General features: G+C 37.6%; 1 protein-coding gene across 3 annotated transcripts; it reads left to right on the forward strand.

Moving 5' to 3' along the window:
* The first annotated feature begins 16867 nt into the window (after nucleotides 1-16867).
* On the forward strand, nucleotides 16868-22853 carry zranb2 (zinc finger, RAN-binding domain containing 2). 3 transcript variants are annotated; one of them, XM_061240444.1, is made up of 10 exons: nucleotides 16873-17076; nucleotides 17733-17785; nucleotides 17933-18041; nucleotides 18656-18738; nucleotides 18859-18935; nucleotides 19161-19316; nucleotides 19444-19604; nucleotides 20596-20682; nucleotides 21150-21308; nucleotides 21596-22853. In XM_061240444.1, the coding sequence occupies exons 1-10, from the start codon at nucleotides 17009-17011 to the stop codon at nucleotides 21660-21662; spliced, it is 1020 nt and encodes a 339-aa protein (XP_061096428.1). In that variant the 5' UTR covers nucleotides 16873-17008; the 3' UTR covers nucleotides 21663-22853. The 3 variants fall into 3 exon arrangements, with proteins under 3 accessions (XP_061096427.1, XP_061096428.1, XP_061096429.1); XM_061240443.1 differs by lacking the exon at nucleotides 21596-22853 and having other exon boundaries at nucleotides 16868-17076; nucleotides 21150-21462; XM_061240445.1 differs by lacking the exons at nucleotides 16873-17076; nucleotides 21596-22853 and adding an exon at nucleotides 17375-17528 and having other exon boundaries at nucleotides 21150-21462.
* The last annotated feature ends 1190 nt before the right edge of the window (nucleotides 22854-24043 follow it).

A 24043-nucleotide genomic window follows, 5' to 3' on the forward strand; every position in this document is an offset into this window, starting at 1 on the left:
CCTGCCACATAACCCCATAATAGATCCATCCCATACTTAATAGTTGGAAATTGTTTACTTCAAATATTTTTCCTTTCCCCAAATGCATCTTTGGAGGTTGTGAGCACACAGTATTTAATTTTTAATTCATCATAACACAGCGCTTGTTGCAAAACGTCTCTGACCACTTTTGCATGTGGACCTTTGTGATGAAATCACAGGAAGGGTATAATTCTGAAAGCTCTTCCTAATGCATAATTTTTGTTTAAGCAAAGCTGCACAGTGGACTTGTAAACCTTGTGTCAGCAACCTATGCAGGTCATTTGCAGTGATATGTGGCAGTTCCATCAGAGATTATTCTAAATTGTTCAGATCTTGCCTAGACTTTAAAAGTTCCCCTTAACTTCCAATTCATAATTTCATTTGATAGTGTAAATTGCAAGCCAGAAGCATTTAGATACCTTCTTATAGCCTTCTTCCCTTACTCTGTAAGGGTCAATTATATTTATTTTTAGGTCTTCAGTCAGCATAATAATAGGCGTTACACTTTTCCTGCATGTCTGTTTAAGAATCTACTGTACTGTGCAGTATGTATAAGAGCTTTTTTCATATTTAAAATAGTTTGCATTTGTCTGCTTAAATTATTGAAGAATTAATGGAATATATTCACAGCCTCTTTGTTTTCACGTAGAAGTTTAAATGGTCCTCAACATTCACCATCTTAGACTAAATCTGACCCTGGTCAATTGGAATAGCTGACCTGCCAACTTTTCTGAGCCAGCTGTCCAGTCTCCTACAGTTCGCTTGATGTAAGGAGAGCTCTGGTCCTGTAAAACTATTGGTGGTACATGCATTATTTCATAGATCTTTCCCCACAAGGGCACTTCAATGACTGTCAACCATCTCCATGGCAACATTGTCCACTGTGTGACCTGAGCAGTGACATGTCTCGTTCACATGGAAATCTGAAACAGCAGCTGTCTTGATGGGGAGTAGACTAGTAATGGCCCCATTACAGAGCAGGTTGCCACTCAAACTTGAGACATCAATCACACTATCGCCTCAGCCACAACTTAAACACAATTTATCACTGGTTCTTTAGTACTGACATGCTTCTAAAATGCTATATTAATCTTTTAAGACTCGGTTTCTTGTGTTAATCAAAGTTAATCTTCGGTATGTTAAAGTATGATCATTGGCATTAGACTTCAGTACAATTAATACTCATGTCATATTTAAATTGGCATCAGTTAGGTGGAAATAGCCAGTGAAATAATTTTCTAAGTTAACAAGAAATATAGCTTAAGAAATATCAGTGAAAGAGGATAAAAAATAGTGTCTTTTTCATATTTCCCTTAAAATTCCAGGACCCAGTCAGATTCCTCCACACCCAGAAGAATACAATCCCAGACTAACAAGAAAAGATATTTATTTTACAGACATATAATCGGTATTAAGATCATATGCCAATTACTGATTCCAGCTCAGGAAACCCAACATCTTTAGGTAAAGTTTTAGGATATATGTATGTATCACAACTATAACATATTATTTTTTATGGCATAAATCTTTATCTTTATCTTTTTTTTTATTTTTTTTTTATTTTTTTTTACTATGAAACACATAAGCTGTCAAAACAGAAGTGTTGAGCTCACCAAATAATGTTTTCTCGCTTCATGTTCAGGGGATGTCAAAGCTGAACTGCCAGCCTATGTAGATTTTCAACGGGGCAAGCGACAGAAAGTGGGTGTTATGGGGCTCAATTTAACGCTCCATTATGTAAATTGATCATCTCAATTGACCATCTCTGAAAATGACAGAGGCAGACAGTGAGGGAGTTTTAATATTTCCAGAGAGGACATTAGTAAAAATTTCCAGAGAGCTAAAAATAAGACTAGAATTAATACATGGAGCAACACACTAGGCTGTCATCAATGAGCCGTGACTCAGCAGAGTGACACCGACAAATGGATACTGTGCTGACCCCACATGCAGTCTTCTTAAAATGGACGCCTAATCTTTCCAGAACATAATCACCCTACAATGCACTGCACAAGATGTGTCTTATGAAAATGTGCTCAAGTGCTGCTAAAATGAGTTCTCTCTGAACATGGAGGTGTGCCTGATCACCCTGGGAACGACGCAGGAAAGTTCAACAATATGGGGAATTCATTTTGACAGTGCATAATTGCATTCATTGGTCCAGCTCGTACCTCTTAATCTAGGATTATGATGATGCATTAGCAACTGTGATTCAATGTTTACAGGGCATTTATCAAGAAATGTCAACATAATGAGACAAATTGCACATATCACATTAATCATTGACTGTAGGAGCTATGTCATAGGCTCAAGCTGAACGAAGTGGGCTGAGGACTTCGTACAGACAAGATCTTCATTTGTCATATTAGACAGACATTTTGTCCATGACTCATGCTGTGTTTAGTTGAGAAACATGTGCTTTTAAAAATTGGAGCTCCTTTCTGAGTGCATGGTTGTTCAGTATTGTGACAGAAAGAGACTTGAGGCCGATAACAAAAGTGTCCACAGATGCAGTTGCTAGATAATTACTGTAATATATTTCACTCTGTTAACATTGACTACATTAAATAAATGTACTATAGAAACACAGTTTGTAGTATGTATGTCTACAATACAGTATGTCTAACAGAATAACTGACTGATCTGTTTTCACGATTGTAAACCTAATCATATTATTTTAGGTCACATTATTGGAGATGCACATACAGTGGGCTCAAGAATTATTGGCACCCCTCACCAGCAATGCACAAACAAGGCTTTAAAAAAAAAAGAATAATATAATTATTTTATATAAGTCATTGTCTTGTTGGAAAGTCCACCTACGACCAAGTCCCAGACTTCTGGCAGAGGGAACCAGATTTTCAGCCAAAATTGGCAGATACTTGCTGGAATTTATTATGCCATCAATCCTAACCAGTGCCCCTGGACCTAACCAGTGCCCCAGCCCCAAAACATGACTGACCCACCATCATATTTCACTGTGGGTATGAGGTGCTTCTCCTTGTATGCATCTGTGTTCCTTCGCCAAACATACCAATGCTGTATCTGACCAAAACGTTCAATTTTGGTCTCATCTTACCAGAGAACCTTGTTCCAGTCATAATGTAAATGACATTTGGCAAACTCCAAGCGCTTTCTTCTGTGTCTTGTGGTCAGAAAAGGCTTTCTTCTGGCAACCCTTCCAATGAGGCTGTGGTTATGGAGGTGGCGTCTGATGGTGCTTTTTGAAACCTGGTGACCCCAAGATGCCACCAAGGCCTGCAATTCTTTCACTGTGATCTTTGGGGATTTTGTTGCTTCTCTCACCATTCTGCTCAGTATCCTGGGGGGCAAGATGCAGTTGCGTCCTCTACCCATGAGATTTTCAACAGTTCTATATCTTTTGAACTTTTTTATAATTGCTCTAACAGTGCTCAGTGGTATATTCAATCGTTTGTGAAGGTCTACGACCATCTGCCTCTTTTGAACTGCCAATTATTTTGTTTTCTTCATGGTGTTCGATGACAAAGGGATATTGCAGGTGTGTTACCTCAATTTTATCCCCTAGTGAAACAGGAAGTGATGTAATCACTCAATACAGTTCCTTAACACAGATAAACTTAAATAAGTGGAATTTAATACCTGGTTTAATTTTGGTAGGTGTTATTTACAATAATCTTTAATGTTTGTTCATTTTCTGTCAGGGGTGCCAATATTTTTGGAGCCCACTGTAGCAAGAAATGAAGAAAACAGAAAGTAGTTTTATATAAGTTGTCTTGGAGGACTCTGGTGAAAGGGGAAACTGGCAGAGCTGTCATGCTTATGAATGTATTGCTGCAAATAATTGTTCAAGCTATTTGCATTTAGCTCAGCTATTAAATACAGTAGGCCAATACATCTGAGAATATATTAATTCACTGTAGCTAGCTAATTAAAAAAAAAAATTGGCTGCAATTTTATTAGCTTTACGAGTATGCTGTTTGCCTGCTAGAAAATCCGTAATAAAGATACTTGCCTTCCAGTTTTACATTTCCAAATGCTTTTAAGGATTCATAAAGTTTTTTTTTTTGTCCAATCATTACTAAAGACTGCATTATAATTACTGAATCTTAGCATTTTGCATTCTTCACATTTTTTATGACCTCTGCTCTTATAACTGAAAAATTATGCTACTGGAAATTCACATAGTACTACTTTCAACTATTTATCAGATTTTCATGACATCATGACATTTTCTTGCTGTATCCCAATCTCATTAGCATGGTAAGGAAACAGTGCATGTATAGAAGCTAGCACATCTACATGCAAATTATTAGACTAAATCCTAATTACAAAACCATATTGTACATTTCTAAAATATGAACATTGCACTAAATGTCGTCTTAATTTAAAGGTAACTTATTTCCCTGATTTAACTAATTCAGATTCACATTTTTTCCAAGAGCAAGCTGTTCAAAATCATTTTTGCTCATTTGAATATATGCCTTCCTTTTCATAGTCATTTAAATAATTTAAAATGAATGGAAGTTCTAACCACTTCCTTTGTGTAGGAATATATCAATTGATGATTTATTCCCATGGCATTTATGATCACTTTTGAGAGAGTGGCTCAAGGTAATTTTAATTCAGAGTCTTTCATTCAGAGAGTGCTGGTTCCTAAATGTTTTTCCTTTACTGATGTTCTATTTTCAACAGCTCTCAAATATGTGATACACAAGGATTTGTCTGACAAGTTTAAAAAAAAGAAATTGTGGCCTTATAATTGACCTTGGTTTGAAGTAAATTGTGCAGACATTTTATTTTCATGGCTAAAAATACTTGAGTGAATGTTTTATTTGACGAGCAATGGATTTGTTTTCACAGCTTGGCCTTCTTGTGTGTGTCCTCACTCTTTGCCAAATGTAAACTAGTGAATTCATACTGAGTGATTACTATGGCACCATATAGTATATCCATGCCTCTTCCTCTGTTGTGTTTCTTTATTTTCAATGTGTCATGGTGCATTATGGTTTATCACAAATGCCAGTTTGTTTACCCGTCACTGTCTCCGTTATGAGGATGGGTCTAACCTCTCTGAAGAACTGCAGATTGTGTCACTGGTACTATTTTAGGCAAGCTTCCATTGTATCTGACAGAAAGGTTTGTTTGCACATAACATAAATGTAATGTTTTTAAAACTACCCTTTTCTGAATTTGGAAAGATTTATGCTTACACTTTACGCTTTAATGCACCCCGGGTTTGGTAGTCCTGTTACAGGATTAAAGGATTTGGTTCAAAGCAGGAAACTAAGGTATGCGAATGTCACTATGAACCAAGTGCCATGCTTATTTTTCTTGATTTTTTGGCATTTTAACTGTGTTTTCTGTGTTTATACTTATTTGCTGTATGGTAAGTCAGGACACCCTCAGAAAAGATATTGGTCAGGTTTTACAACAAGGGTACATGAATTGGCATTTTGTTGTAGTTGTTAATGTGAATTAATTGATATATATTACTTGAGCATGAAATTATCTTTTCATTAGTTAATGTTTTTGTTAACTACAAAGTAATTTATGCAAGTAATGTATATACACTCACTGAGGAACCTGCTTATTTATGTTATTACCTAATCAGCCAATCATGTGGCAGCAGTGCAATGCATATAATCATGCAGGTCAGGAGCTTCAGTTTATGGTCACAGCAACCATCAGAATGGGGAAAAAATTTGATCTCAGTGATTTCAACCATGGCATGATTGTTGGTGCCAGGCGGGCTGGTTTGAGTATTTCTGTAACTGCTGATCTCCTGGGATTTTCACGCACAACAGTTCTACAGTTTACACAGAATGATACGAAAAATAAAATAAAAACACTTGAGCAGTGAGCAGTTCTGTGGATGGAAAATACCTTGTTAATAGGTTAACGAGAAGGGACTGGTTGAAGCTGACAGGAAGGTGACAGTAATGCAAATAACAACAACACAACAGTGGTATACAGAAGAGCATCTCTGAACACACAACATGTCAAACCTCGAAGTGGATAGGCTACAGCAGCAGAAGTCCAAGTCTAAAAAAGTCTAATAAATAAAGTACTCACTGAGCGTATGGTAGGCACAGTAGTTAGTTAGTTAACAACTACATTAGTTAAAGCCAATTCACGTAACCCTATTGTAAAGTTCTATATTAACTTCAAATGGACTTCCCTGATAAAGTAAGCAATAAAAACAATCCACTCTGTTACTAAATTCATTTAGACTTTGACATTTGTGCAAAAATGTGGCTTTCCTTGAAAATGTAGTAAATCCTTTGTGTCTTCCCTCAGACAATTATTTGTGTGGAAAAATAATTAAAGTGTAAACATGCTGCGAAATGCTCAGCAGTAGTGCCTCAGTGCAAAGGCTGCAACAATAAATTCATCATAACATAAATGTAAAATTATGTGTTTAGCTTCCCAGCATGCCTTTCTGCACAATGCTGCTGTATTTGGAGATACCATTCTGTCTAGCTGAGGCACTCATGAAACTGTTTGCAGTTTTCCATCATCTTATTTCATTCTGCATTTGCTTGCTTCTTTCTGTAGAATATTATTTGGTGCAAAGCCCACATTTACTCTGGTTTAGGCATTCAAATGCAGATTTTTGATTCAATGCTGTGTCAGCAAGGATGCTTGTGTGTTCCTGGGTTTAATACAACAGCTTCTCCAAATCACATCTGAATCCTCCCAAGTTCAGCAACTTTCAAGCAATTCAATTTGATTAAAACCACAGCATTTCTCCAACTCTGACGCTGAATTTTTTTGTCATAATCCCCATTGCCCATTAAATTAATGACACTTACACTTGTTTACTTTTTTATAGTCTACATCAGCAGTGGTAGTGCAGTATAATGGTTAGGACTCTGTGCTTGCAACATAAAGATACAATCATTTTGAGTCCCAGAAGTGACCTAATTTGAACATTTTGGCCATACACACCATCGATATGTTTGGCTGCAAAATGGAATGCATACAAGCAGAGGCACCTCATACCTACAGTCTAATGTTTTGGAGATGTTTTGCTGCCATTGGTCCAGGGGCATTATTTACAATAAAGGGCACAAGGAATTCAACAATGTACCATTAAATCTTGGCAGAAAATCTGGTTGACTCTGCTAACAAGTCCTGGTCGTAGGTAGATTGTCTAGCAGAATAATGACACCAAGCAGACATCAAAAGTCAAACAGAAATGGTTAAGTAAAACCAACAACCATGTTCTGCAATGGTCATCTCAGTCTTCAGACTTAAAAACTATGAAAGCCCTGTGGTCTGAACTGATGAGGGGGGTATCCCAAGGATATCAATGATTCTGAAAGGTTCTGCATGGAGGAATAGTCAAAAATCCCTTCATAGGAAAAGACTCATGGCTGTCTGTTTGCACAAAGTATTAAACCTGGGGTGCCAAAAATTGTGGAACCTGTTTTTTGGGGAATTTTTTTTTTCTTTGAAAATACTTTAAGACTTTGGTTGATTCCATTGAATTATTGATAAAGCACACTACTTTATCCATATAAATAAAGCTTATATCAATAACTTTTTTTTTCTTTTTTTTGTGCATATTTATCAACAGTGGGAATAATTCTGGAGCCCACTGCACATCCAAACAGAGTCAAAACTAGAGTGAGAAACATTAAAGATTCAAAAGAGACAAAATGAGTGAAATAATTATGGCAAGGTAAGAGAGTAAAATAAAAATTATACGTTATAAACGTTATAACGTTATAACGTTATAATGTTATAAATAAATATATAAATTCATTAAAAGCCTATGTATAGATTAAAAATGAGAAGAAAATAAAAACACCCTAGTTAAAAGCCAAGTATGTTATTATTTAACTTTATATTTAAAAATGACAACATTCTCCTCTACCCTCAGATCCTCTAGTAACAGCTAGCCACAATTGCTGAAATCTGCTTCACCATGGGGGGTTTCTGTCCTAGTTTTCGGAACAACTAGAATGCCCCTCCCAGAAGACCTGAGGGATCTATTAGGTGCAAGGCCAAGTTGTGAATCAAAGATTAATCAGCTTTGGTGTATATTTTTATTTCTATGAATTGGGGTTGGTTACTTACATGAGATGGATGGGTATAGGTGGGACGAGTGAGGTTAACATTTCTGTTGAAACCATTTTCACGAGCTGCAGCTGCACTTGTGAGAGTAACAGCATTTATTTGCCTCAACAAACACAACTGTGCCTTATATTTTGATTGACCCTGACCTTCCATAAGACAGTACTGAAACAAATAGAGTCAAATGTATTGTGTCTGATGTAAAGGTTATGTGTGAAATAATACATCTCTATTTGAGCCACCATATTTTACCCAGACAGTCAATCCATTTTTGGCTATGACCAGTTAGACAGTATGGCATATACAGGAGGGAACCACAGAATGAGGCCTACCACTCTCCTTTGTCCTGTTTTTTGTGTGCAGTAATATGCTGGTTATAAAGCAGAATACATTGGCCAATCATCACTCCAGATGGAATCATACTATTTTTTTTATAAAAGCATGTGCCATTGACAGACAACCACAATAAAAATTGTATATTTCAATATAGGCTTTTTTTTCTTTTCTTTTCTTTCTTTCAAATATCGTTCATACACTATGAATTAGAATGGGGTAAATCATATTATAAAACCATTTGAATGAGAAATGACATTTTGTATTTTTCATTTTCCCCACTGGGCAAAAGTGAAAATCAAATTAGGATTTTTCTGTGTCTGGTACCAAGGATATTAGTTATGTCATTGCTTAAATTTAATTAACTTAAAGTTAAATGGAAAAACATTTTTAGACACCAATATTAGCGTTGCATTACTGTATTACCTGGGATTAAATAATTTCAAGCAATCCATACATAGTCTCTTTTCACCATTAATTACATTTCTTTCTAAAATCCAAAAAACACTCGGGGCAAGTTCTGATTGACATGGATACATAGCCAGCTCTCACACAGCAGGAAATGGTTTAAATGCTTGTTTAAACAAGATGAATCATCATGCATGCTTTTCAGTGGAGACTAAAAAAAGCAATTGGTTTTCTACAGTCTAGTTGTTACCGGCACTGTTTGGCATTTTCTATGACTGTTGGGAAAAAAAGCTGAATTATGCAATTATATTAAAAACATGACGTGATGATGTATTTTGTTTAGACGTACCTATCTACCACTTTCTGTTTTTAGAAGATATTTCAGTAAATTATCATCTAAGATTGTTTGTGGAATGAAAGTAATATAATATAACACCCTTGTAGCAAAAATTCATACAACTATCACCTGTAAGTTGCATAATTCTGCATGGGGAAAGTGGTCACAGTTTACATGAAAGTAAGTTGACTTAACTGTGACATTGCACAATCCAATCAAGTGCTTTCCTGGCCCATTTCATTTTCTCTATTTTTTCACTCTTCATTTATTTTTCATGTGACATGCCAAAGGGCCAGCTGCATAAAACTGTGCAAGGCTGATCTAAACTATATTCAAAATGATACATTATTGGATTTATTTAATACAATTACAGACACTGTTCACATGCAATATTATTAAGTACATGTGATTTGAACAGATTAAGTAATTGTACAAGTACTTAATCACTTGAAGTCACACAGACTAAATATACTGTTCGTAAATCCATTACACCACAAAATTGTGCAACAATCAAGATGTATCAAAATGGATTTAAACTTGTGGATGAATATAGGCTAATATTTGTTCTCTATGCAAAAATTCAAGGAATATTGCAGTGTAAATATAATTAATCTGAATTTCTGATTTTCATCATGAAAAAGCACAGATTTTTTTCTTTGAGCTTTGAGCACAATGCATTATACGGTTGCTGAATGGATTTAGGAGCAGGAGTGTAATCTTTTGAAATTGTTACACTGATTCTACTGAATTGAATATACAGTAAATAATTGACAATCTGTTCACAGTATTAACCACATTTGTTTTTAAACAAAACCATATTTTTGGTGTCAGAAGAATGATGCTTACTGTACTGTATGTTGAAAACAACATCATGCCTGTATCCCCCAGTTTCCCTCAAGCTCGCCCACAATTGTACAGACAATTTTTCAGAAAGCCAATTATCCCATACCACAAAATCAACCAAGAAATAAATGGCTAACTGGCCATAAAATTGTTTTGCAATAGCTATCTCAGTCTCCAGAACTCAACCCTATCACAAATGAATGGTTTGAATTGAAATAGTCTGCAAGCTCAGACTAAAGAAGCTGAAAGATCTTTAAATTGATTTGGCAGACAATATACTGTAGTGCATTGTACTATTTGTATACAGCCGTATACAGTTAGTGGCTCTCTGTTCAGCCCCGGGCATCTGGCAGTGGTGGTGGAACTGGTCTGCTTCTTTCCTCCACCTCGACATGTTCTGTTCTCTCCCATTCTCACTTCTCCATCCCTTCACTTGAATTCTATGCTGCGACTCTTACTAACTGAGCAAACTATTAGTTTCCACAGTGGGCCCCTGGTTAACTTTCTTGAAGAGCTGGACTTCCTGATTTCCAGATGGAGCTCTGTTGATTCTGCTAAGAGACTTCAACATCTGGAGAGCCCCCAGTCAATCTACTCTACTCCCTTCTCCCTGTTGCAGGTGCTACACTCTCACAGCAGGAAACCATCTGCTCCTTATCACCTTGAGAAACTGTTTCTTGCCTCATCTGAAGATCACCCCCTCCAGCAATCTGATCATCTACTCTTTTCTTTTCACTTTCTTCTCAGCCCTCTCTCCTCATCCCACTCCAGCTGTCACTGAACGTCACAATTTCCAGTCTTTCTCCCTCCATCCTCTACTTCAGCATCAGCATTGAATCTTTCCCCCATCTATTTACTGATAATGCAGCATCTAGACACCTCTCTCCTAAACAACACTTGATTCTCTGTTCCATTGTCACCATTCAACTATCTACTCCCTGGATCCCATCACCACACCCATTCACTAGTCCATCTCTCCCAACACCATCCTATTAATCTTTTTGGTGAACTTATCTCTGTCAACTGGATGTGTCCCAGCAGTCAAGCACGCTTGTGTCACTCTCTCTTGATGTGTTTGTTGTCCAGAACAACAACCTAGTCTCTCTTCTTCTCTTTCTCTTTAAAACTATTGAATGTGTTGTTCCAATTAGCTGTGTTCTAACTGCTCCTTCAATAAACTAGAAATAGAGCCTACTAGGTTTTTTTTTCCTAAAAAATATACAGTAGGTGTCAGAATTATTGGCATTGTTCTGTTCAATAAATTGTGCACCCTCTGTTGAGACGGATAACCACTGGGTGGTTTTCTACTTATTTTTATAATATAAATATCAAATATTTGTCTACATAATAGAGACCACAAGCCAACAAATAATAAGGACAAAATCATTTTGATGCTGCCCTTCACAACAATTACGGCTCATGAATCTTTGATACTCTTTTTTTGAACACTGATATTGTATATGTTTAATGCAGGTCAGAGAAGAGTGTTTCGGAATTAAACAATATATACAAATAAATAAATTATATTTAAACAGGCTCGGGGAACTGTTAGCATCAAAGATAGTTGTATTTCAATTAAGCATAAAAGAGCTTCCAGGTCTAAGATGAGCACTGAAATAAAATATCTTGTCGGACAGATTTTCTCCATGGACAGCTTTTAGATAAACTAGGAGTTATCACCCAAGCAACAGCGCATCTGGTCGCTTGTCCCTCTGAACAACTGCTCCTCTTGCGTAACAGCAGAAAGAGCAGAAGGCATCTTACAGTCCACTCACCACTGCCGAGTGTGAACAGCGTGCTTCAGCAGCTGTGCGTAACACAGCCCTGCCTTGTTCATGTAAGGGTGTCGAAACCAGAGAGCCACGGAGGTTCCTGAGAAAACCATCACAGCTGTCCCACTGCTCATGGCATGGAGTGGCAAACAGGCCTGAGGTTCATAGCTGAATTAGGGCACATTGAACAGGGGTGCACAACAGAGCATACAGCACCGTGCTCGCCGTGAAAAGCTCCTGCCATCTGTCACTACTGGAAGACCCCGGTGGTTTCCCGTGTGTGCTCGAAACACTTCAGTTGTCCTGACTCGTCACCAAAGCGTCTGAGCGTGAGAGCTGAGGTTCCTAGCGGAACGGCGCACTAGACTGGAACACGGAGTCCGCTCGACTGAACACTTCTTGATATCAATGAAGAATTCGAGTTATTAGGCTTTTGACTCTGTCTATGACCAAAGAGTGCATGGCAGCTGAGGAGAGCAAAGGTGGCAGGTTTAACATGTCTTTGTATTCAGGTCCCTTTAAATGACTGAGGTGGATGTGAAAGGAGCCTAAATGAGATATAAATGCTTGATTTATCCATCTCTTCTTAATCATTAATACGCTTCATGGAAAGAAATATGCAACACAGTGTGGTAGCAGCATCTGCTCATGACTTATTCATCCATTTGCTTGTTCATTTGTGTTCCTGTCCTTTGCACTCTATCTGTGCGAAGCATATTTTCAGCCAAAACCCTTTTTGTTCAAAATGTGCCTTTTGCCAGTTATCACATGGATTTGATATAGAAGCTGCCTCTCCTCCGAATGAATTGAAGGCAGTAAACCAAAAATAGTGAAAGGAGGCAGAGATAAATTCTGATTTGTGAGCCACATGAATGCTGGAACATAATAGGGTGAGTAACCCATAATTTTCTGAAATGTGGTGAAACAAAGAATACAGCGTGACAGAAACCAGCATGGCTATTTAGTACAAACACACACTGATTGTTTTAAATGTGGCAAAATGTGACTTGCCAGGAGATATCTCATCTCTTCTTTCTCATACACACAATCACTTGATAATAGCTGCAGTGCTTGTCCCCTTGTGCCAGTGCTTGTGTGGAAAATTTAACCACTGTGCAGTTCATTTGAGCACAGGCTAATACGTGTGAAATAATGCTGTATGAGATGTAGCACAGCACATGGCTGACTCTGTTCCTTCCATGTTCAGTATGTTGTACAAGCTTCTTCAGGACTCAATACTGATCAATAAAATCCTCTACTAGAACATACGATTAGCCCATTATGACAGCTGAAAATAACAACTCAGAGGCCATGAGCCAGCTGAGATTTAGAGCCCATAAGGTGTGTGACTTTGGTCAATAATGACTGGATTCGAAAACGTGGCATGCTGGGCACCAGTACGGCCAGTCCCCACAGGATACAGCGTTGCCAGCAAGAACTGCGCACATTCTCCATCTGCCGTAAAAATAGGCGTGCCTCCTTGCCAAGCTTGCATTGAAAAAAAGGTCTTCCTTTCAGGTCTCAGAAAGAAACCAAAAAAAACTCAGAGCCATGACCTCAGTTCTCTCTGGGCATCTTTGTTGTATCATATTTGCGTAACATTAAAAAATAACTCCATCGTTGCAGCATCACGATTCCTTCAAAAGTGTTCTTTGTTCAATAACATTTAAATAGCCCTTGCATTTTGCCCATGCATCAAAGACCTGGCTTTTTTTACATTCTCAAAGATATTTGGAAAATAACACATAACCTACTCTATAGATTTCCATTTCAGTTTCACAGCCAATTTTGAAGTGCCTTTTCGATTGACTGGGCGTACTAAATTAGATTAACAATTTGGTCTTCCTTTGAAGTATCAGAGGAGAAATATCAGACTTGTCCTGAACTTGAAGCACTAGGTCTATGTTGCTGCCCTAATGAAAAGAATGATCTCAGTTTTATGTCAATATCAGACATCTACATGAATTCCTCAGCATGTGAGTAGCAGAACTGCCATCTGGTGATGGCAGATTGGAGTTGCATGAATTTCTTGAATTTATTTAGCATTTTTGTGAGGCCATAATAGACAAGTCCCTCTCCCCCTTGAAAAAAAAACAAAACAAAACATGCTAACCATGCCACAGATCTTTATGTTATTTATGTAAAAACAATACATATTTATTTATTTATTTATTTTGTGCCTTATAGTAAATACATGTTTTAAATTCATTTGCACAGTATATATAAAGAAAACACAGAAAAACATCATTTTGACAAGCACCACAATTAATGTACCTACAGTGGGCCCCAGAATTATTAGTACCCTTAATAAAATAAAAAATGTTGAATATACTATATTTACTGTATAATGATCTATATTTCATGTTCATACCTACAGGAAAGCTATACACCTTTATGTCAATACATTTACTCACATGTTTCAATGTTTCAATTTTTTTCTGAAAACCACAGTTGCCAAGATTTTGTGTACCCCTGACAATCATTTTAAATGAGAGCAAACAAAGTAAAATTGCCCATACACTTTTACTTTCATTTAGTTCATCTAATTCTAAAGGAACTATATTGCTTCATTCCATCACTTCCTGTTTCACGAGAGTCTAAAAAATGAGGGAACAAGCATGCAAAATCCATTTTTCCCAACCATGAACATGGGAAAATCCAAAGAACTGTTCATTCAAAAGACACAAGTTGTAATTCACCACCAAAAGTCGGGTAATGGGTACCAAAAATAGATAAACGGTTAAACAAACCACTTAGCACTGTCAGGGCAATAATAAAAAGGCGCCAAAAATATGGAATGGTTGAAAACTTGCCAGGAAGAGGATGCAAGTGCATATTATCTATCATATTAATTGTAGAGATTGGTTGTGTCTTGGGGTCACCAAGTCTTTAAAAAAAAACAGAAAACGGCACCACCATACCAGCAACCTCTTTGCAGGGTGGCACAAATACAGCCCTTACTGAGAACAATACACAAAACCAAGCATCCTGAGTTTGGAACTTATTGGAATTATGACTGAAAGAGAGTGCTATGGTCGGATAAGACCAAAATTGAATGTTTTGGCCATGCAGACCAGCAATATGTTTAGCGACAAAATGGAATGACCTACTGTCAAATATGGTGGTGGGTCATTGATGTTTTGGAGATATTTTGCTACCAGTGGTCCGGGGAACAATTTAAAATCAATGGCACAATTAATTAAACAAAGAAGCAGAAAATCTGGTTGCCTCTGCAAGAAAGCTAAGTCTTGGTCAAAGGTAGATTGTAAAATAACTCCAAGCAAACCTCAAAATCCACACAGAAATGGTTAAGTAAAAACAACAATCATGTCCTGCAATGGCCATCTCAGTCTCCAGACATAAAACCCATAAAAATAATCAGAGGTCATGACTGAAGAGGGGGGTATCCCAAAGGATATCAATGATTCTGAAAAGTTATGGAGGAATGGTAAAAAAAAAAAAATCTCTTCAAATGTAATCTCTAACCTTATCAGAAATTATAGGAAAAGACTTGTGGCTGTCATCTTTGGCAGGGGTATTAAAACAGGGGTGCCAATAATTGTGTAACCTGTTTTTTGAGGAAATGCATTTTTCATTTGAAAAATATCAGACTTTGGTTGATTTGATTGAATCAGTAATAAAGGGTACGACTTTACGCATGTAGGAAAATCAAGCTTGTCAATAACTGTATTTTTTTTGTTTACAGCGCTTTTTATTAGCGCTTATATTTATCAAGGGTGCCAATAATTCCGGGGCCCACTGCACCTTCTTCAAAATGTATTTGCTTATTCTATGTATAATGGTGATGAGAACTTAAATAATGGAATTTAATATTTTTATTTTTATCTATTGAAATAATTTAAGTTAATGAAACATAAAATCATCATACTGTATTTTATGGGCATTTCTAATTAACATTATTCATTATGCCAAAAAAATGCCTATATTGTTTTTGCTCTTTTGATGCGAATTTGAAATAAAACCATTGATGAAGACGGTTTTTTTTAAAAAGTCATATCAGTTTCATAAATACACATACATTTTTGTGAAAACAATATTTCAAAAACATGGTGTAACTGCATGTAAAAATTGATTCGTTTTTGCTTACGTGCATTCCTCTGGTTCATGTGTGATGAGAATTTCAACAAATCCTGTTTGCAAAGGGGGAAAAACAGTTCAGCAATACTTACCTGTAAAATACTTTGACACATTACTTGAAAAACATTTAGAGCAATGTGACATTTCTGAGAAGAAGAATTGTGTTTAATAGCAATAGCAATAATTGGTACTATGAATGAGCAAACTGATTGAGATGTCAGTGGTAGCTGCCTATTACACAGCTACTGTCAAGCAACTACCATTCGCTCCAGTGACCATCCCCTCCTACAAATTTGGAAGAAGAGCACACGAGCTGGCTCTGGCATATGCTGGCTAGCTGTACCTGCTTTGCTCAATAAGCAGCCACAGCTAAAATTGCTGCTCCTTTAATTTATGACTTAAATTTTACACCTGTAAACAAATATCCAGTACATAGATAGTTTCATTGGTCACAGATTCCCCTTGACCAAGGCGCTGTCCTCAGAACTGGAGTTGGTCCCGGGGTAGTGCACTGTCGCTGCCCACTGCTCCGAAAGAAACTGGATAGGTCAAATGCAGAGGACAAATTACTCTACGGGGTTCAATAAAGTATATCCTATCGTAAATAAATGATACTGTGCAAATGTGGACAAACAAGCTGTTTTGGAGTTACTTTAAGTGTATTTTCTTACTCCAGGCCTCAAAATTCCACTCAACAAATTGAGCCATTTTGATTCTCAAAAGATGAACAAACATTGTATTGTTAATGAATGAATGACCCGCACCAGAAATAATAGCTAGCGAACTAAACGCAGCATTGCCTTCACATGCAGAATCTTGATTTTACTTCTGTGATCTTGATATTCGTCGTGCAAGCAAAGACCCCTGTGCGTCCATCTTCATAAGTGCCTGAATAAAAAAAACTCTTGAAAACCCGTTCTTCAATCTCTATTAAATTTGGATGGCTACGTTTTAAAAAATATATATTTTTTAAAATCATTATTCGTTTAATTGATTTGTTAAGCAGTCCCATGTAGTTCTACAGAGTGAAGTAAATGTTAACTGCTTTCTCAAAGAACCATAAGTGGTTGTCTCTAACTTTGAATGTGTCTTCCTTCAGCGAGTTCCTTTAATCCGGCTTTACGTAGACAGCTAAATGGAGGCAAAGATGTCGGGGAAGAGTTTTCGCGTGAGCGACGGAGACTGGATTTGTCCTGATAAAAAGTAGGCAAAAATCGTGAACATTTATCCATATTATCGGTTATGTGGAAATCCTGAAACTCAAGGTTTCTGTTGCTATATAAAGATGTGTTGTGTAACTCAAAAGTATAAAGCTTTCACTGAGGTTAGCTCTCAAATTAGCTAGCAATGCTAGCTCCGTGACTCAGGACGAGGCCCACTCTTGCAAGACCGATATCGTAACTGTCTTGTTAGCCAATTTGCGCAAAGCAAGAAGAAATTGCACTGATATGTATGTGCTTCACATTTCCCTGTGGTCTTTTATATTCCGTTTTGGTCGCACATGGCTTGTCAGTTATTGAGCGTGTTCTTGGCGCTGTGTATGTAGTTAGCTATAGTCATGTAATTTGTTTGCTAGCCGGGCTACACTACTGATAGCCTACTAGCTACCAAGTTAACTTGCACAGTATGGCAAGTTTAGATGATTCATTTCAGAGGTTAGTTTGCTATTTTTTTACGAATGTGTCCCTGCCATTCGTATTGCGCTGGCTAAATAGTTAGTCTAGCTAGCGAATTTAGCATTTAGATGGTGAGCAAACAGCCCGCCAATACAACGTTAGGTAATTTAGTGCAAGGTTAGCAGTCTATACTAGCTCAGTGTTAATCCGATACTTTTTTTTAAATTGTTTTCTCGTTGATAGATGTGGAAATGTCAACTTCGCGAGACGGACGAACTGCAACAGATGCGGTAGAGGTACGTCTTGTGTGGACTGCATGTTTAAGTTGGCTCGTATCTAGCTAGCCTACGTTAGCTGGCCTACCTTGCTTGTTCAGTGAGCTAGTCGTAGCATAATTTGACTCTTTTGAATGTTTGCTTGATTTAATGACTGCTTCTCCTCAGAAAAAACAACTGAAGCAAAGATGATGAAAGCAGGAGGAACGGAGATCGGGAAAACCCTTGCAGACAAAAGTCGAGGACTCTTCAGTGCGCACGACTGGCAATGTAAAACGTGAGTTCAGTTTCCACCCATAAGAATATGCAAATTACTAAGCATTGTAAAACCTGAATGTTCAGTTTCCATGCATTAAAAACACCCATGTCTTATCTGTTGGTCAAGTTTGAGGAGATAAGCTTGAGTACATTAACGTTATTAGATTTAAATGCACATAGGATTTTGCACGATTTTGCCTCCACCGCGCTGATATTTCGCTACGTGGCTGAAATGGAACTGATCCCAGTACTAGTCATTACTTGTTCTTCATGCCATGCACCTTATTGCATGCCATATCTTATCATTTTCATGCTCTACGCAACACAGTTGAAGTTATTTTGCTAAACTGAAAGGATTTTAGAACTTCTACTTTGAGCATGACCAGACTTGTTTTCTGATCAGCAAACCTTCCAGTTGTGTGACCTGTAAAAAACGAAAAATATTGACAAGATTCTGTTTAAACTCAATTTGATTAACAATTATCAGCCATTTTGCCAATGAAAAACAAGTTTCTTCACATAATGAGTCACATTGAATTGCCTTTTCTTTGCATTTGTGTTGGTTCTTGATGCATTTTATACAAGGACTTGTAGAATTTTGTTTGAAGTTCAACTGTTTTCACCCTCTGTTAGGTGTGGGAATGTGAATTGGGCTAGACGGTCAGAGTGTAACATGTGCAACACTCCTAAGTATGCCAAACTTGAAGAAAGAACAGGTATGTTTAAAAATTGTAGAAAGAAACTACCTCGTATACCAATGCAGTTGTGGTTTAATCGTGATCATGCTAATGGTTTCTTTCCGTGTTACATCTTCCTTTTTTGGTGTGATCCTGTAGGATATGGAGGAGGGTTTAATGAACGGGAGAATGTGGAGTACATTGAACGTGAAGAATCTGATGGAGAATATGATGAGGTGAATAGTCATTGGTGTTGGTAGCATAACGCGGGCTTGGTTCTAAGGATCAATTGGTAGTTAAGATCAAATGCAATGTACTCATGGTTTTCTATGAAGTAAATGTTTTGCTTATGGTCTGAAATTACCAGATTATTTTTAAAAAAAAAATGTAAATGTGAAAGGCAATGTTGCATGGTGCCTTATAATTGGTGTTGGCTAATGTATGTTTCTAACTTGCTATAGTTCGGCCGTAAAAAGAAAAAATATCGTGGAAAAAGCTCTGGAAGCAAATCTGCCTCGAAAGATGATGAGAAGAAAGTGGTGGAACCCACGAACGATGAAGACGAGGATGATGACGAAGATGATGAGGATGGTGATCTTTCAAAATACAAATTAGATGTAAGGAAATAGGTCTTGATTGAATATGCACGTTTTATATGATTTATATTATTTATATGTTGGCTATTTGATGCAATTTACTTAACTTTTACTTAACATGGTGACATGCTTTTATGCGTTTGTCCAGGATGACGATGAGGAGGATGACGATGAGGAAGCAGACTTGTCAAAGTACGATCTTGATGCGAGTGAAGAGGAGGGCAAGTCCCCGGTGAAAAAGGGCAGCCCCTCTGGCTCATCACGCTCATCCTCCCGCTCCTCTGGCTCCAGCTCACGGTCCAGGTCCAGGTAAACGGGTACAGGTCAAGGGTAACTCCAGGAAAAATGTCAGTATCAGTTCAATTTTTCTTCAAATTTATTCTCATGAATATATATATTTTTTCCCTCACGTGAATGTCTTTCTGTAATTAGAATGCCTGTATTATCTCCTCCCCCCACCCCCACCCCCCACTTCCTTGCACAGGTCTTGTTGAGTTTTTCATGTTTGTAAGTTAACAATCCTGCTAAGGTGTACAAGAGTAGGTCTGCTATTTTAGGATTTCAACAGTGAATTAATAGATTAAACCATGGACAGCATGCTACTGTATCTGCTAATATACTGGATGCGTCCACACCTGGTTATTTGGTCACCAACTTGGATAGTTCATTTTGGCTCTGTGTTAATACCGTTTCATGTTGTAATATGGTTCCCCTTCAGTCTACTGGTGTGAAAGAAGTTATTTTAGAACATCAATGAAAGTGTTGCCAGAAAGTAATTTATGCATTTTGGTTGATTACTGTAATCCAGACTTCCTCAATGTTTACTTCCTATTTGAGTATTTGTGTACTTTAGATGTTTGAGTTGATAGGTATGCTCCAAACGATGTTTTGCAGAAGATTAGCTACTCCCTTATGATAGTTTTAGTTTAGGCTTCCAATATGCATGAACACTAAGTATGGAATTAAAAACAATTGTAGCCTGGAGATTAATAATATTTGTCAATGTGGTTTTGAAGGGTTGTTCAAATATGTTGGCTAATTTTGCAGTCCTACCTGGTAAGGTTGTGGAATTCAATGTTTGCCGTCTAGCCATTGAGTGTGGTCCTCTGTTTCAGTCGTAGTATTTCTCTAGTGCAAAACTATTAATACTGGAAATGTCCCCTTAATTGATGGAATGTGTTTCTCTTTTTTAAATTTAAATTGCACTTGTTTTGTGTACTATTTTGTTCCTTTACACTTTACTTTTTCCCTATTTATTTATTCCAAAAATATTGGAAAAATGTCCTTCTCTTTCTTTCAGGTCCCGATCCAGGAGTTCATCCAGTTCCAGGTCCAGGACTCCCTCAAGCTCTCAGGACCGAGCCCGTTCTCGCAGGTCCAACTCCAGGTGAATGATGTGACATGCACTCCTCCAGAGAGAGTGTATGTGACATGGCAGCGGCTGTGGGCAAGCCCTCCTCTTTTTTTAAGTCCTTGCGAGATAGGAACATCTGCACTTATGATTGGAGACAACAAAAATATCTTCAGTAGTCATTTGGTGTTCCCGCTTTCAAAAAAACAAAAAAACAATCAAATTAAAAGTGTTTCATATTGTACGTGGTTATTAAATCTTCCCTTTCCTAGGTGACCGTTTGTCATCTAGTCCTGAGTAGGAGTCGGTTAAGTCCTCTTACTCAGAGGCTGTTTGAACAATACATCAGTAGACCTGCTCTTGAGCGCAAATCCCCTTTGTTTTTGTTTCGTTTTTCAAACACTCACTGTTGACTAGTAAGACGAGCAGTGGGTCGAGTGTCTGTTTTGCGTTTGGCTAATTCTGAATACATATGGTTTATCCCCTCCTCCACCTGCCAAAAGATCCAGCTCAAGGTCTGGAAAGGGCTCGTCTTCTCCGCGGAAAAGGTCTCGGTCCAGCTCCCCATCTTCCTCCCCAGAAAGAGGCCAGAAACGGAGTCGTTCCAGATCCTCATCTGGAGAGAGGAAAAAAAGGCGGTCTCGATCTCGATCGTCCGAAAGGTTTGGGTTTCCGTGGAATAACGACCTGCCGTTTGTATTTGATGCATTGTCTTCTCCCAGGCCAGCAGTGGTGTACTGGCTATCTAACAAATGTTCGTGAAGTGTAATGGTGTTGTCGGAACTAAAGAAGCATGCTTGTTTTGGTTTTTTTTTTTTTGGGGGGGGGGGGGGGGGGGCGAGGAAAGAAATGAAAGATACCAAAGTAAGGATACGTGAGGGTGGAGGTTGTAGCATGCGTCTGTTCTCCGCTCACAGGTTTCTCTGCTTTGTGTTTTTCCCTCTTTCAGGCGGCGTGAAGCTTCCTCAGGATCCTCTCACTCTGGCTCCCAATCATCAAGTTCCAAAAAGAAATAGGTTCAAATACTCAGCCCTTCAACAAATTAAAAATAAAATGAGAAAAAAAAAAAAAAACATTTTAAAAGGAATACCAAGTAGGTCTTGGTTAAAATGCATGTTGTGTTTAAGAAATACCGATAAGTTGTTGATGCTGTTTAAAATGCCCAAGGATGGCAATACATGCTAGACATTATTTACGCTGACAACCTTGGCATGTTGATCCTCATTCTTAGAAAAAGCTGCTTGTTCTCCCGTTTGTCCTGGTTACCATTTAGGAAAAAAAGAAATTCCGCCTTCTCCACAAATCATGGATCTCTTGAACATCTGTTGCATATTATAGTTCTTGTTCATTTTAGAAATAAAATGCATAGGAAATTTTAAACGGGCGTATTTAAAAAAAAAAAGAAGAAAAAAAAGAAAGAGAAAATCTGGTTCCTGGGGCAAAAAAAAAAGTCTCAAATGTGAAATGTATTTTAAGGCAGAAATAACCAAAGTCTACTGATGTTCCGGCATCTTGGAGCAGAATCTGCTTCTGACATGAAATGCAGAGAATGAACTAAGATATTTCGTCTATACATAAGAATATTTCTGTTCGTGGTCTTACAAACATTAAGTAATGCTAAGTCTGGGACAACCAGTTGTAAAATTGGGTGAATTGGATTTCATTTACCAGTGCTGTTCTGTAAAATCGCTGTACTGTGTGAACATCGTCCTGGGGGTCTGATGAGTTACTCAGTACTCGTGTTTGAATTTTTAAGGTAAGTATTGTTATTGTTTTGGTTTTGTTTCATTTTTAACGTTGGTATTGCCTTTTCACATACACAAAAACTCACTTAGTAGCCGTGACCGTTAAACTGCATTTGAGTGCATACATGCTCAAAAATCAGTTGTTTTCAGCCTCTGCATATTTCTCAATATTAGTTTTGGAACAGAGGTGCTCTGCTTAGCGGGAATATTTACACTTTGTGGCCTGTATTGGAGCCAACCTGTGTCATATCCGAGAACTAAAATTTTGTTGCTCCATTCCCGTCCCAGTTTTTAATGTACAATTGCAGAATTGCTATAGGCAGAGTAAGGTAGTTTCATAACATATCTAATCCTTTTTTTTTTTTTTGTAATGACAGCAGTGATAGAATGTGATTAACGTGGTCTTCGTTGATTTAATTTGTGTCATAAACCAACATGTAAATAAAATTGTCAACAACCTAATCTTTAATGTGCTTTTTTCTTTTGTTGTACGGAAGAATGAATAAAACCAAAGTTTAATTGGCTTTAATGCAGTCCATTTGTGTATAGGTGTTCTATTGGTGTACCAATGGAGATTGTGGTGCACCTCATTCGCGCAGAGCGTACATCAGAAGTTTCCGTAGTTCACCACTAGAGGGCAAGATGTCCAGTGTTGGCTCCTGTTGGTGTTGAAAGGGTTGCTTTATGGAATTATAGTTTATGCGGTTTATGCTTCGTGAAAAAAAATCAGAATCGGATTTATGAAAAGTACCGCCACGTGGTTTGTTACGTTTTACTCGAAACTGTCGAGTAAATACAACTGTAGCTCGGAAGTATAGTTTCTTCGGTGTATACAATAACTACAGTGAATGATGCATGCCAGATTAAAGCAAAACAAGACTGATTGGGCAAGAAACGTTTACTATGACGGAGAAAAAAATGGATTGATCCAAAGTACGTTATTTTCAGTCACATATACCTTTTTGTGTTTACTGCTGCAAATCATCCCTCAACTTTCAGGATACCACATTTTGAATGATTACGCCGTGTGTATAGTGAAATTAGTATAATTTAAAAAAAGGAATCGTAACAATCTTCAAAATGTCTTACTTAGGATCTGCAATAATTATTACGACATCTTACTTCGTTCAGATTAGTCTGCTACAGAAAGTATACAAATAGGCTCATTTCAATATTTTGTCAGAATTTATCTTTCCAAGTCCATACCTCATGCTAATTGAATTATGTCCATCTGAAATGATCTGGAAGACCAAATATGCGTTTTCGGTGGAACATGACTTTAAGATGATTGCATATCATAATGGTGTCCCTTCGGGTTGTTTTTGCAGATAGCTGAAAGATCTGGTTTGATGGGAAATTGTTTTACCTGTAGGCTGTTCCATGTTTGAGAAACCATGGAGTAATGTGAATCCAATTATGTGAGATGGCCGTATGTTGCCTATACTGGATGTGTATCCAATTGTTGTAGCCATGTTTAAACGGGAGGTGGCACTTGTGCTTTTGGAAACGAAAACGGGCTGCGGTCACTGAACACCGTAGCCTGGATGCGGTGGGCACTTCTGTACGAAGTAGTTCAGGCCGTAAGCATTTATTTGAAGATTCATTCCTACACGTGGGCTGCAAAGTAATATGAATGAAGATGGGCAATTCTA

The sequence above is a fragment of the Conger conger genome, chromosome 4 (genome assembly GCF_963514075.1).
Source record: "Conger conger chromosome 4, fConCon1.1, whole genome shotgun sequence".
Taxonomy (NCBI): Eukaryota; Metazoa; Chordata; class Actinopteri; order Anguilliformes; family Congridae; genus Conger; species Conger conger.

Bases quoted from the DNA above. Each gene is read 5' to 3' on its own strand.
- zranb2 (XM_061240443.1), top strand. From the start codon at position 17,009: ATGGAGGCAAAGATGTCGGGGAAGAGTTTTCGCGTGAGCGACGGAGAC. The intron at 18,042-18,655 runs GTGAGTTCAGTT...ACCCTCTGTTAG, and splicing joins CACGACTGGCAATGTAAAAC to GTGTGGGAATGTGAATTGGG. The intron at 19,317-19,443 runs GTAAGGAAATAG...GCGTTTGTCCAG, and splicing joins TTTCAAAATACAAATTAGAT to GATGACGATGAGGAGGATGA.